Genomic DNA, 13,983 nt, shown 5'->3' with positions numbered 1-13,983 from the left:
AATTAGTTACTCATTTGATTATAATCTCTAGAAAAAGATCAAATCTTAATTCAAACTAACTTAATTTTGCATTGTTGCCTGTGGTCTATATTATATCCCTGTTGATATTTGACTTTCATTTCGTGTATTTTCATGTACAACTCAAAAGTCAAGTTAGTTGATGTATAGTAAAAAAAAGTACCATAAAATATGTGTGGAATTTATGAAAGTACCATAAAAAAAAGTACCATGAAATTACCATGGTTCAAAACCATAGTTCTTATAGTGGATGTTAATTTTGACAAAGAACCATGGTAACCATGGTAATTCCCTAAAAGCTGATTAACTTGTGCCAGTTTGTTATTCTTCACACCATTCCCCCCCCCCTTTTTTTAAATCCTAAATAGGGCGGTCCTCTTTCAAGTCCCACCAGAACCCACTGCCTATGCAACCACCTCACCTTCTTTGGATCCTCGCTCTTCGTCCCACCAAACAAGATCAACATCTTCAAGGATGCCAAGCTGTTTCTTACCTTCGTAGATAACCCTATCGTAGTGAGCTTTGTAGCTTGCGTCCTGGCAGGCTTTGTCTTGGTGGCAGTGTGGGCAAGAAGGAAGGACAAGAGAGATGCAAGAAGAGTAAGTGTATCTAATCAGGGGGTGTTTCACAAAGATCCTCAGTTGAACTTATCTCTAAGTTGGACTAAACAACTATGGAAAGCCGTTATCATCTTCGAAAATATTTTGTAAAAGTTTTTTTTAAAGGCATAAAATGTCGATTCAAATCATTCATATTTTCTTTTATCAAGGAGATTTCATGTTCTTTGTGTGGAATTTATGAAAAGTTTTAAATACTTGAATTTTTGCTTTTGAATATATTTTATTTTAAAGCCACAAATGGCTCTCCACATTGTTGAAGTCCAACTTAGAGTTAAGTTTGACTTAAGATCTTTGTGAAACACTCCCCTGGTAGTCTAATTACCATGACCAGTCATGTGTAACACACTTACATTGGTGCCTTGGTGGATCCAAGGGGTGGGGGTAGATACTCCATGCACATCACAAAACATGTACAACACTAAAAGAAAATACCAGGATGACACGAGAGTTAGTACCTGTTGGTCACGTAAGAGGATTTTGTTTTATTGGTAATCAGTAAAAGTTATCAAACTATGGGGGGAGGCACATTCATATTTCCTGCTCCTCCGATATATGCTTAGAAATTAATGAAATTAATGCCTTATAATGATGCTTCCTTTTGCATTATTGATCAGGCTGCAGTCACTGTTTTAGAAGACAACGACCCCTACCACCAATACCTCTACAATGTCACTGTAGTAACAGGCATTCGCCGTGGATCAGGCACCACAGCAACTGTTACCCTCACACTGACGGGCAAGGAAGGTCAAAGTGATCCACACGTCCTGCATGACAGTTTCTCACCTATCTTGGACAGAGGGTCAACGGATTCATTTCTGTTGACCACTGCCAAAGGCCTTGGGGATATTCAGGCTTTAAGACTGTGGCATAACAATGCAGGCAGTAGTCCTAATTGGTAGGTGGTTGTATTCATTACATTGTTTCTGAAAGGTTATTGTAGATAATTTTGCAAATATTAGATAAAGAGAATTGTGATTGTGATTGTTTTTATAGACTGTCAATCTCAGAACAAGGGATTAAAGACACCTTGCATGATGTGAACATGACTCTTCTAAGAATTTCCTTGACACAGTTTGAAGTACTTGTTCAAATTATAGCTTTTTATACATCAAGTAACACATGTGGACGATGACAAATTTATCTAAACTCAAGATTTGTCATTGAATTAATATTTGCATTGGTTTTAATTATTTCTCTTAGGTATGTGAGCCATTGCATAGTCCATGATCTAGAGAGTGATGAGCGCTACTATTTCATCTGCAACAGCTGGATGATGGTGGAGTTTGGAGGCGTTGGTCTGGACAACACCTTCCATATAGCATCATCCAAAGACTTGCACAAATTTGGACACCTGTTTACTGCACAGACTGTACGTGATCTCCGTGATGGCCACCTCTGGCTGTCGGTCCTGATGCGTCCAAAGCACAGCAACTTCACCTGTCTGCAGCGGGTGTGGTGCTGCCTGTCCTTGCTCATGTGCTGCATGATGACCAGCATCATGTTCTATGGCATTCCGAATGATCCGGCCGATCAAGTCATGGACTTTGGGACGTTTCGAATCACCATCAAAGAGATCATCATCGGCATTCAGAGCTCTCTCATCGCCTTCCCTGTTAATCTCCTTATCGTTCAGATCTTCAGACACATCAGACCTAGTTTAAAGGTGCGAACAGCTGCTCATAGAGAGAACGACATGGTCAAATCAAAGCCTGACATTGCCCATTCACTTTCTAGTATTGACTTGGCCAGAAAGGAAGATGTGGAGAGTGACTCAGCCGACCATAATGTCACATCGACGAGCATGTCAAAATCATTCCAAAATGAGGAGAGAGAAACCTTACCAGGTCATCTACAATCACCAGAAAAGTCATCTCATCATTGGGTCGGCGGAGGAGATAGTTCTTCCACATCTTCTAAAGATGACAACCCTGGGAACTCTTCGGCTTCTTCCTCTACCACTACTCTGCCATCCCGCATCTCTTTTAATAGTTCCATGTTCCGCCAGGAGATGGATGATTTTGTCTTACGATCTGTCTCTGCAGTCATGAAAGAATGGGGCGGTGACAAGCGTTCCAAGCGCGTGGAGATATTCGGACATGGAGGATTAGACAAAGTAGACCGACCACAGAGTGAAGCAAAAGAAGACACAACTTCTCGATCAATCCAAGAGGACCCTAAACAATTGAAAGAGGAAATTGATCTTGCAGAATGTAGCAGAGATTCCCCAGATGATCTTAAGCCACCACAGATCCGTGGTGTCACTCACAACTACTACCTATACTCGCGTTTGCTGGATATGGTCAAGGGACTGTCCTTAGCAGACAGGTTCTATGACCCTGAGGAACATAAGAAAGCTTTGAGCGAGGCACAGACCATTGTCATGACAGCAATGAAAATTGACACACCTCCTACATCGCCTGATGAGTCTCTGCTCTCTGAGGATGTTTCTCTTGAAAAGATTAAGCTGAAACAGAGAATCAGGGTGAATATTATGTCTCTCATATAATAGTTTCAAATAACATCGTCAGGTTTCCACTGTAAGGATTGATTTATTCAACTTGAATTCAGTGTAGAATGCCAGTGCTTAACATACTCCAAAGATTATCTGCATGTACCATCTTGTGCAATTAATTTCAATGGAATAATAAAATCTTTAAAACCTTGTTGGGGAAATATTGGAAGACAGTTCTTAAAATCATGTGTTCGGTTGTCACAACTGCTGAACAAAAAAAACCACAAAAAAAAGAAATAGTGAGAAATGAAAAATCAACGTCATGAGGTTATTTTTGAAAATTGTAAAATATCACAGCTACGAGAAGAGAAAGATATATGTATATATATATATATATATACTTGTATAAGCTTTCTTTATTTCTTTTTCTTCTTAAAAATGCTGCAGGGTCTTCCGCATGCCTGTGTGTACATTGCTTGGCTGTTGGTGTTCTCCACTGTGCTCGCTTCTTCATACATCACAATGCTGTATGGTCTCAAGTACGGCAAACAATCCAGCATCGACTGGTTGATCTCTCTGTTTATAGCTACCTTTCAGAGCATCTTTATCACACAGCCCATCAAGATTCTCTTTCTTGCTGTTTTTGTATCTCTCATCTTCAAACAGATCGAACCAGAGGAGGATTTTAGTGATGATATTGAGGAACTTCAAGTGGGTATGTATACTATTGGTCTACACTGAGAAAAATTTATTTTTCACAAGCAGTATTAAAGATTACAGGTGTAAATAACTCCTATAGCCTTCAGCAAACTAAAGGTCACAGAGGTAATGAGAATTATGGTATTCTGGAATATGCAGCACTTTAATACATCCATAATATGTCTCTAATATAAGCACTTTATAGAAAATATATCCCATTCATTGAATTAAGTCTTGTCTACAAATTTCCACATTCCCTACTCCTAATAGTGATTATTACCCGTATCAGACATCTGAACAGTGGTTTTACAAAATCATATTACACTTGTTTGTAATCCTAAATATGAGACCATATTCAGCACGCCGTATTTTGTCATTTTCATCTATTATGCGTACGAGTACCTGCGCACTTTGTGCACACTCTAATGTGACGTATTAATCACACCAAGGCACACACTGTTTGCAGTGTATCAAAACATTTTGTCAAGCGCTGAATGCACTGTGCTAGCTGGTTTGACAAAGTTTTTTCAGTTCTTTGAGATTGTCATGTATTTGGATAATAATAACAATATTGACTAGCTTAACTTTCGGGAGATACCACATATATTGCCCTCACACTACCCAGCATATATACCGGAGTGTTGGCTCAGTCAGTAGAGCGTCCGCCTCACTACCGGGAGGTCGTGGGTTCGAACCCCGGTTGCGCCATACCAAAAGACGTTAAAAGATGAGAGTTGTTGCTACCTCGTTTGGCATTCAACAATAAGGGATAGAGCAACGTCGATCGAGCGCTGCTCAGTGGCTGTCTGGCTCACGATCAATTGGGCAAAAAGAATTTCTGTTTCGGTTTAATAAAATTTGGAGTGGACTATTAGGCATCCTGTGAAGTCTCTAGTATGGAATGTACTGTTGTATGGGGCTGAGACGTGGACACTCACTAAAAAGGACATGCAGCGATTGGAGGCGGTCAAAATGTGGTGCTGGCGCAAATTATTAGGTGTGTCTTGGAGGGACAGAGTTTCGAATGAAGAGGTGTTGCATCGAGCTCAAGAAAGGCGGGTGCTGATTCAAACGATTAGAGAGAGAGACAGAAGAAATGGCTCGGACACATAATGCGGCATGATGAGGGCTTGATGCTCAGAGTCATAGAAGGTCGTATTCATGGAAAGAAGAAGAGGGGAAGACCTCGTAAAGGCTTTCTAGACGATGTTATCACACAATGTGGAGCAACAGGGTATGAAACGATGAAACGGTTGGCTCAAGACCGAGGAACTTGGAAAGAAACTTGGAGAGACACTTGATATAGAATTTTGAATGGGTCACTGAACCTGTCCTAAACTGACAGATCACTATTGATGATATTAGGCTATTATTATATTATAATTATATATCGCCCTCGTCTTTGACTCGGGGCAATATGAATCTAGTTTGGGAAATATTATGTGGTATCTCCCTCAAGGCCAGTCCATATTATATAAGTATTCCAACTAGTTGCCATTTTACAAGTGCCCACATTGATGTTCACGTCATAACCATTTTAACACCTGGTTGGAGAAAAGCGATGTAAATCAAATGCATTGCTTAAAGACCGAGTGCCAGGAAATTGAACGCATGACCTTTACATCTCTATCAGTCAAGTATTGAAATACTTTACCATATAGCATCTCATTTCTCTAATAACGTAAGCAGACAAATATTTTAACAGTTGCATGTACTAATAAGATAAATGTTTTGTGTGAGATTATTTCTGGGTTTTGATGCTTTTGAATTCAAGCTTTCAAACAATTATTTCTTCTCTGCATGACACTTTGTGAGCAAATAGTAGCAATTACTGTTTTTTTATATGGCTCATAAGCTTCACTTTGATCTAAGATGTATCCATTTCATTTTTTCAGTTTGGATATGGTCTTTAACTTTCAGATTATCATTAATTGTACATCTAGCATTGACCTCACTACCTTGGCAGCATTTTTCTCTTATCTGAACAATGTGATAGAGTCCCTTTAAGCAAGATGTGGTAACAAAGATTTCTCAAATTTAGAATTTGAATGCAAGGAAAACGTGTCCTTTTCAAAATATGTTCTAAAGTTTTCTGTGGAGTTCTCACCCCGTGTTTTACCTCCCAGACCCCCATTTAATCATCCTCCCACTTTTGGGAAATTCCTCTGTTTCATCCCTGATACCAATCGTAGCTAATGCCCAAGAGACCCAAAGAGCACTTCAGAAACGAAGGAACACCATGGCCCATTACCAACCTCCAGCTGCTTCTGCCATCCACTCTCACCTGAGGAACAAGCAACTGAAGACCCGCATGTATTCCCTGCTGTGGCAGATTGCTGGTTTCCTATGCTTCTTCTATCTCCTCATCACCATCACCTACACTCAGAGAGACAGGCAGGCCTACTGGATGACCAGAGGAACTAAGGGACTCTTCTTCTATCACAAGAACAAGGATTACCACTTGGTGGGTCCTTATTAAGAGAGACTTTTTTTGTTAACTTCCATGCTAGCCGAACTTGTATATATTCCTTCTTTTTCTTTCTCTTTTTTCCTTTTTTTTTTTTTTTTTTTTCCTTTTTTTTCTCTCCCTTTTTTCACATTTGATTTTAGGTTTCTTGTCGGACATTGCTCATTATTGAATACAATCAGTAATATACATACCCAAAATGCTAATGAATTCCTCACTTAATTCAATCGGTTCGTCAAAAGTGAGTTTTTATTTAGAACCAAACATCTATAAGAGAAAATCATTGCATTACAATATTTAACATTTAAAGTTAAAGAAATTACACATGTGTGATTTTAAAGTTAAAATTTGATGAAATAAACAACTCCTTATCATAAAATGATGATGTATTGCTCAATTATTTTTTATATTAACAAAAAATTAGATATCGGTACAAAATATCAACATTTTAGAAGAAAATCAAGCTGTGGTAAATTTATCTAATAACATATCCAACTCTTATAGATGAACGACTTCCGTAGTTTCCTGAAGTGGGCGGACTCAACACTTCTACCTGGCCTACTAAGTGAGAATAGATGGGGAGCAGAGAAACAATCCACATTGATAGGAGGGGGTCTGAGACTAAGACAAGTCAGGGTCAAACCAAGTGAGTCATATATAGCATCAGGCTAGAATCAGAAGTGTTTAGAAAACAAGGTTCTGGGAACATGCATTGAATCAAAACATCCTGATTGATTGGGATTTACAAAACTGAATGATAATTTTTGACAATTAAAGTTTACATAAAATACATACCTTTGTTTTCATAAGATTATATAAGGTAAGTAGGTCAAAGGTCACAGATGTCAATTTCTTATTTTTTATATTTTTTTTTAGGCTTTGCTATTGCAATATCATAATCCAAACATGGTGACAGTATTATTATAGGAAGATGATCCAATTACATTTTGGGGCTAGCAGGTGACGTCAAGATCATAGTCATCAGTTGACATTTGATTATAGAATTTTTGTTTTCATTGTGATATGTCATGAATAATTTCCATTTCTTATACTGAATTTAGGGCCGAAGCATATAGAAGACGCAGTCTCATGTGTCTTCTTCTTTCTGGTTTGCATTGTAGGTTCCTGTGAAACTCACCCCCTATTTGTAGACCTGATCAATGACTGTCGAGCCCTTTTCACTCCAGAGTCGGAGGACAGAGAATTATACAATGCATCTTGGAGTCAACCCATCGTAAACATGTCTGCCTTGCTGAACTCCTCGCAAACAGTAGAAGAATGGAGTCTCTCCAACTACTCTCCATGGCATTTCTACCCGGACAAAGCCGTGGGTATGTGGGGTCACGCAACGTCGCTTCCAAGCAGTGGCTACATCTGGGTATTGGGCTCCATGTATGAAGAGGCTAAAGATTCTTTGGCAGAAATGGTGGATGCTCGATGGCTGGATGCACGAACCAGAGCACTCTTTGTTGAGTGGACATCATACAATGCAAACACCAATCTCTTCTGCGTGGTCACTTTCCTCATGGAGACCCCTGCATCAGGTGGACTGCTGAAGCTACCTGAAGTTCAGGCAGTCAGGCTGCATCGTTATGCTGCTAATTATAAACTCTTTGTCATCCTCTGTGAAATCCTCTTTGTTGTGGCTCTGTTCTTTGTAATGTATCGAGAGTACGTCAGATACAAGCCCATCGGGATCAGGAAGTACTTAAGCGACAAATGGAACTTGTTGGAAATTGCCATCATCGTCAATTGCATTGTATCTGCTGGTCTGTACATCTACCGCTATGTTATCACGAAGCAGCTCTTCAAGCAGATGAGGGATGAATCTGTTCGCTTTGTAGGTTTCCGCACTGCCGCAACCAGTGACAATGCTCTTGGCTACAGCTTGGCGGTTATCATCATTCTCAGCTGTGTCAAGTTTCTCTACCTCTTGCGTCTCAACCCTCGCATGTACCTTCTCACCTCGGTCATATCCGACTGCTACCATGAGGTCATAGCCTTCACCTTCCTGATCTTCATCCTCATACTGAGCTTTGCTTTTCCCATGACCATCATGTTCGGCAGTAACCTCCCAGACTACCGTGATATCACCAAAACGGCTCTCAACCTCTTCATCACACTGCCAGATAACTTTGTCTATGAGGACTTGAAGTCTGTCCAGCGGGAGCTCGGTCCGCTGATTCTCCTGTTATTCCAGTTCTTGAGCTGCTACCTGTTCTTAGATCTTTTGATAGCTGCTCTCAATGAAAGCATGGTGACTATCAGGAGACATCCTCCTCCACCTTCAGAGAACAGAATGCTAGGTCTTCTGCTTCTCTCAAAGATATTCTCTTTACTGGGTATTCCAGACAGGTTTCACATTAGCCTAGATTAGTGGAACAACTGTAAAGCAAACTCATACAAGTGATTTGTGATGAAACCGATTTCATGTTCTGTTATCATTACCTCTTTCTCCCAAGGCTACTTTTTTAGAACTGTAATTATCTAATGATGAATATTCTTAAAAGTTGAATAATGCAACTGAGGTTGATTTTGAATTCTATAATTGTTTATAATTTTTTTTATTCCCGATCCAAGTCTACTATATTGAAGTTCAACATTCTAAATAACTCATGTTAACACCTGATGACATCATGATTAAAGGAGGAAATTTGTTGAATTATTGAAAGTTATTTTTAAAATGTGATGACTTTTTCAATGTTCACTTACTTTTGATAGTAATTAGAATTATTTCAATGTGAATGAAAATATTTCAATGCATTTGGATAAATTAGCTTCCAACTCCGATCAATTATTTGCAAATTCATAGTTTCATGTTTCTGTCGCTTGTTTGCTATAATTGAATGAATTATAAATTTTTTAATGAAGTTTAGATTTGGAACAAGTTGGCAGAAAATAAATATATGCCTCCTCTCACGGTTCAAAAGTGTAAATAGTTGAATATTATCTACTTCGCAGCTTGAAGATAGTCATCTGAGGTCCTAATTTTAAGGAATTTACAACCAAAGTTAGTTTGAGCAAGAAACTTTATTGAAGCAATGTAGGGATATGTGTATAATTACTGCAATGTAATTTACACTATGACAGTCAAAGGTACTTGTATGTATCAACATAGACATTTTTAGGCAGCAGTTGAGAGTTGTTAAAATGATTTCAAACATAGTTTGCTCAAATGTTATAATTTTCGTGAGATTTGGTGTCCATTTGCTTCTAAATCTTGCCAATTAGACGTGTAAAATAAACAACAAAATTTCTAACATGTGATGGGAATTAACATTTTGTTGAAAAAGGCATTATGTATTGAAGTGTTCCACTATTTTAGATATATCTTCCATATAAATTGCTGCTTATTCAACAATTATGATGCCAATGTACGTGTTTTAAAATGATTGTAGTCAGTGGAGTAATGACTTCATGACTGCGGTTAGTAGATTTTGATAGTGTTTCATGACTTTAAAGAGCTGAATGTGTTCAAATTCTGATCAACATGTATGTTGTTTCATTGGATCATTACTCATGAACTGTGATATTCATGATATTTGCAACCATAGTTATACACCAATATAATTATTTTAAATGATGGAGAAGAAATTGATTTTACAGTGCCCACATTGCTTCCTGTTATCGATGAATATTTAAAAGGGATGAAATATAAATTGCACCTTTCCATTCTGATGCTATAGCCAGTGATTTATCCTGCAACTAGACAGTTATCAATTCAATAGTTTGAACTACTTTTGATTTCTATGAGAATGTATGAAAATCGGTTGATCAACTTTTATTCTTTGCTATGAACATAAATATGCTCTGTAAACTGTTTCTTGCCAAATCATTAGCTAGTTTTAATCTTTTGTTTTCTTTTAATTCTTATACTTCATTAAGAAGAAGAAATGTTTAAGAGTGTGTTTGAATTGGGCACCACTTTAGATCTGGCAAAGAATTACTGCATTTGTTAAATGGGGGATTTCGAGGAAAATATTCAGTGCAGCTAAAATATGATAATTTCTGATACAGTAAATAGTGATTACAACTATGAAATTAAATCAATAATTGGTTGGTTGTTGTCAACATGATGATAATGATGATTCACAGCATTTATATTCGGCCAAAAAAAAAAACATTCAAAGACGCGAGCTCCTCCAATAAGGTTAGCATTTAAATGTCTGAAGGAAAATGTAAGTCTGCCATATATGCTTGATATACTTCTTGTATCAAAATTTGGTAACAAATGTATTGCTGGGGGAAAAGAAATCAAGACATTTCCATTGTAAATCTTCACGTGATCAACATTCATTTTCGTTAATGTGTAAAACATAAGTATTGAAGTGAAATATGAAATGAAATTGATTTATTTAGTTATTATGTTAACCTGAAATAATGAATTTGAAATATTGTGTTATGGAAATTTTAATGAAATACATGTGTGTTAAAATTGTACTGTGTTTTCTATATTTTTAACTTCTGCAATAAATGCAAATTTTCTCATTCAAAACTTGTTTTAATTTTCCTGGTATACTGCCCTAAACATTTGTATTTGTAATTGTTATTTAGAAATATCTCTTAGAACATTAAAAACATTATGGATAGAAGAAATCAATTCATATATTATTAACATCTGTTGATCCAAATTGAATTAAAAAAATATCCATCATAAGATATGTACAGACTGGTCACTAAATTGAATCAAAAAGAAATTTTGTGATTAAAAAAAAAAAAATCAATTTCATATTATTACTGAAATTCATTTGGAGACATGAGTGATTTGCAGCTCATGTAGACATTTGTTTTCCACTAGACTAAGCTATATTTAATGTAGAAAGTGAAAAGTACTAATTCCCCATCCTCAATAGAAGAATTAATAATCCGAAGTACAATAAACTGGTACAATCTTTTTTTCTTCATTTTGCTAACAAAGTATGCCATATACATATAGATCTCTCTATGGAGTAGAGATAGTGATAGTAATTTATTGAGAGTTTTCTACTTATATTTTCATATTAGTTCAAAATCATCATCTTTAGGATAGAAAACTCTGCTTTTAATGAAAAAAATCATATAAAAACACATGATTTTTCCCTTTTTGGGGGGTTCCCCCCCCCTGGCGCTCAAGGGGGGGGGGGGGGTGCAAATTTTTAAATTTTCGAGGACCAAAAAAAATTTAAAAAATGTGCTCACTGAAAGTTTGAGTAGGTAAGAGGACACTTTTTTTTTTTTTTTTTTTTTTGGTCTCGAAATTTGAAAATTTGACATTTGGCTCCGTTGGGGGGGGGGGGGGGGAGGGGTAAGGTCACCTTTTTAGGTCAGCCATTGGAATAATTTATTTTTTTATTTTTTTATTTTTTTAATATTAAAAAAAAAAAAAAAGGGGGGGGGGGGTTAGGGAGATAATGGGGGGGGGGGGGGTTCACACACTTAAAAATACCAAAGGGGGGGGGTTAAATCCCCTCCCTGTGTACGCGCCTGTCACTGACCCATTCATTTACTTCTTGCATTATTTGAATATCTTTTGGACTGTAAACGCTTATTGTCGTGTCACCCGCGTACATAATTATAAACATTCCCTTTACTTATACCTGGGAAGATCGTTTATCTCCCGAGTCTCCAAGTCGTCCATCCAGTCGCGTGGAAACACTGCATGCTCCTCTCGGTTTCCACCGGTGGTTGACGATTCGGAAAAGATGGATGTGTATCTGGCCGAAGGTGTCGTATTATATTCTGTGCAAACAATGTGAACCCGTTCCTATTGAAATGATGAACATCGGGGCGGGCGGGCGGATCTCATCGTTGTCAATAATCACCCATCCACGCTCATTGGCCAGAAGTTTTATGCGGGCGTTCACTCTGTCCACAAAGGCGCCATGTATATAGTGGGGATTCATCTTGGCGTTGGATTAAGGTTGATATCGTCCCGGATATCATCACCGATTTGACATCAGTCTGTGCATGGACCTATTAGGGATGGACATTCAACGTGATTCTTTCTTTGATCCTATGATAGTCACCGCCTTCTGATTATGTGCATCTTTATGAGAACATTCAGCTGTTTTAACAATAACGACTGCGTAAGCATTTTCGGCCTTTGACAAAGGAGCAGTTTCCCTCTCTTGGGTTTTGTTTGGATGGTGTGCTCTGTATAAGAGTGTGTCTTAATGATCCCCAATGGGGAGCAGCAAAGTTGAAAAGCAGACGATTTTGGTGATATAAAATGTATTTTTACTGATTCGTACACTTTCGCACACCCCATGACCTTATAAAACAATTAGAAGGCCATGATCTTTATAAGCCCTGTGCGTTGCCGTACTCTCTAAAAAAAATCGAGTGATAACGGACGTCACTCCTCTGGAAAGTGAAAATGTAGTGAAAATAGAGTGAACATTTACTCTTTTCTTCTTAGAGAGCACTCTAAAATCAATCGATTTTCACTCCTAAACAAGTGATCACTGACGTCATTCCCAAGAAAGTGAAAATAGAGTGAAAATTCACTCTCTTTTTTAAAAGAGTAACTCTGGAATATTATGCGGAAATTGGGGAAAACGGGATTTTAAATCACAAACAATCCAAACAAAACCTATCTGGTAATATCAACATGTTTTTCAAAAATAGAACACAGTACACGGAACAACAATTTCCAATTATTAACCAGAACTGCACATCGATTTCCCATGATTAAATAAGCGGTTTATTATCTTCTGCGCATGTAGATTAACACGTTTAAAATCACTATCTTGATTCTGTGGCGGTGACCATCATGAGATCAAAGGCAAGAAACATGTACGGAATGTTATTGAGACGACATTGACGGAGACAATCACAATGAATTCGTTATAAGAAAACGATGAACGTCCATTCGTAATAGGTCCATGGTATGTGTGACAATTCCGTGACATAGCGACGACAGCTTCGCAACAATTCTATCTTCATCATCATTGTTCATGTTATTAGAGCCGAGATGAACAATAACGGGCTTGACACTATGAATATGACTGACAAAAAAAGTGGACAAAATATACAGTTCCTCAGGTAGACAAAGGAACATCCCTTCACTGCTATTGTGTAAAACAGGTGTCACATGCATATTCACCTTTTTACATAATAGTAGTGAAGGGATGTTCCTTTGTCTACCTAAGGAACTGTATATTTTGTCCGCTTTCTTTGTCAGTCATATTCATAGTGTGAATTGCCTTGCCAGGTATTAGACCATCAATATACGCGTTTTCTACTTTGGCACCGGGAAGTGTTTACATTTCACTCATTTTTTTTTCACTTTCAAGTTCAAATTCAAGTTCATTTTTATTCAAAACCACATAAAACATGATATAATCTTTTACATTAAAAAAAAAGAGAGACTGGTGGTATCATCGAGTCTCCGACAGGTAGAATTTGAGCTTTATTCTCTTTTTGATTATCATCAATTTCATCATGATTATTGTCAGGGAACCGCTGCACAAAACTAATCATCTGTTTTATGCAACGAGGCCCAGGTATTATCATCATGATTAGAATTGCCAGGTATACTTTGACCCAAATGTTTGCTTTTGTCTATCACGGTATTCAGCCAACTGGCGTTCAAAGGACATCTCATCAGTGACCTGGCTGCGACTATACTCTCCGTTAGAAGTAGGTCACTGTCCGGAGTCCTCGAAGCCGTCTTTTCAATCAGTGCGTCAATGGTCTTTGACATTGTTCCTTGAATAGCGTAAGCTCAGGATCCATTTTGTTACCGT

At 37.7% G+C, this 13,983-nt stretch overlaps 1 protein-coding gene across 2 annotated transcripts in view; it reads left to right on the top strand.

The window, feature by feature from the left end:
• Positions 1 to 10,076, top strand: part of REJ3 (receptor for egg jelly 3) — a 33,352-nt gene extending 23,276 nt beyond the window's left edge. The window contains exons 22-28 of one of the 2 annotated variants that reach the window (XM_030999861.1): positions 387 to 617; positions 1,253 to 1,533; positions 1,839 to 3,120; positions 3,538 to 3,805; positions 5,982 to 6,253; positions 6,761 to 6,902; positions 7,378 to 10,076. In XM_030999861.1, coding sequence (XP_030855721.1) covers positions 387 to 617; positions 1,253 to 1,533; positions 1,839 to 3,120; positions 3,538 to 3,805; positions 5,982 to 6,253; positions 6,761 to 6,902; positions 7,378 to 8,633 — 3,732 coding nt within the window. In that variant the 3' untranslated portion in view covers positions 8,634 to 10,076. 2 annotated transcript variants of the gene reach the window in all.
• The last annotated feature ends 3,907 nt before the right edge of the window (positions 10,077 to 13,983 follow it).

This window comes from Strongylocentrotus purpuratus, unplaced genomic scaffold (assembly GCF_000002235.5).
Source record: "Strongylocentrotus purpuratus isolate Spur 01 unplaced genomic scaffold, Spur_5.0 spur5_scaffold_6, whole genome shotgun sequence".
NCBI lineage: Eukaryota > Metazoa > Echinodermata > Echinoidea > Camarodonta > Strongylocentrotidae > Strongylocentrotus > Strongylocentrotus purpuratus.
This window is presented reverse-complemented; position numbering and strand designations above follow the sequence as displayed.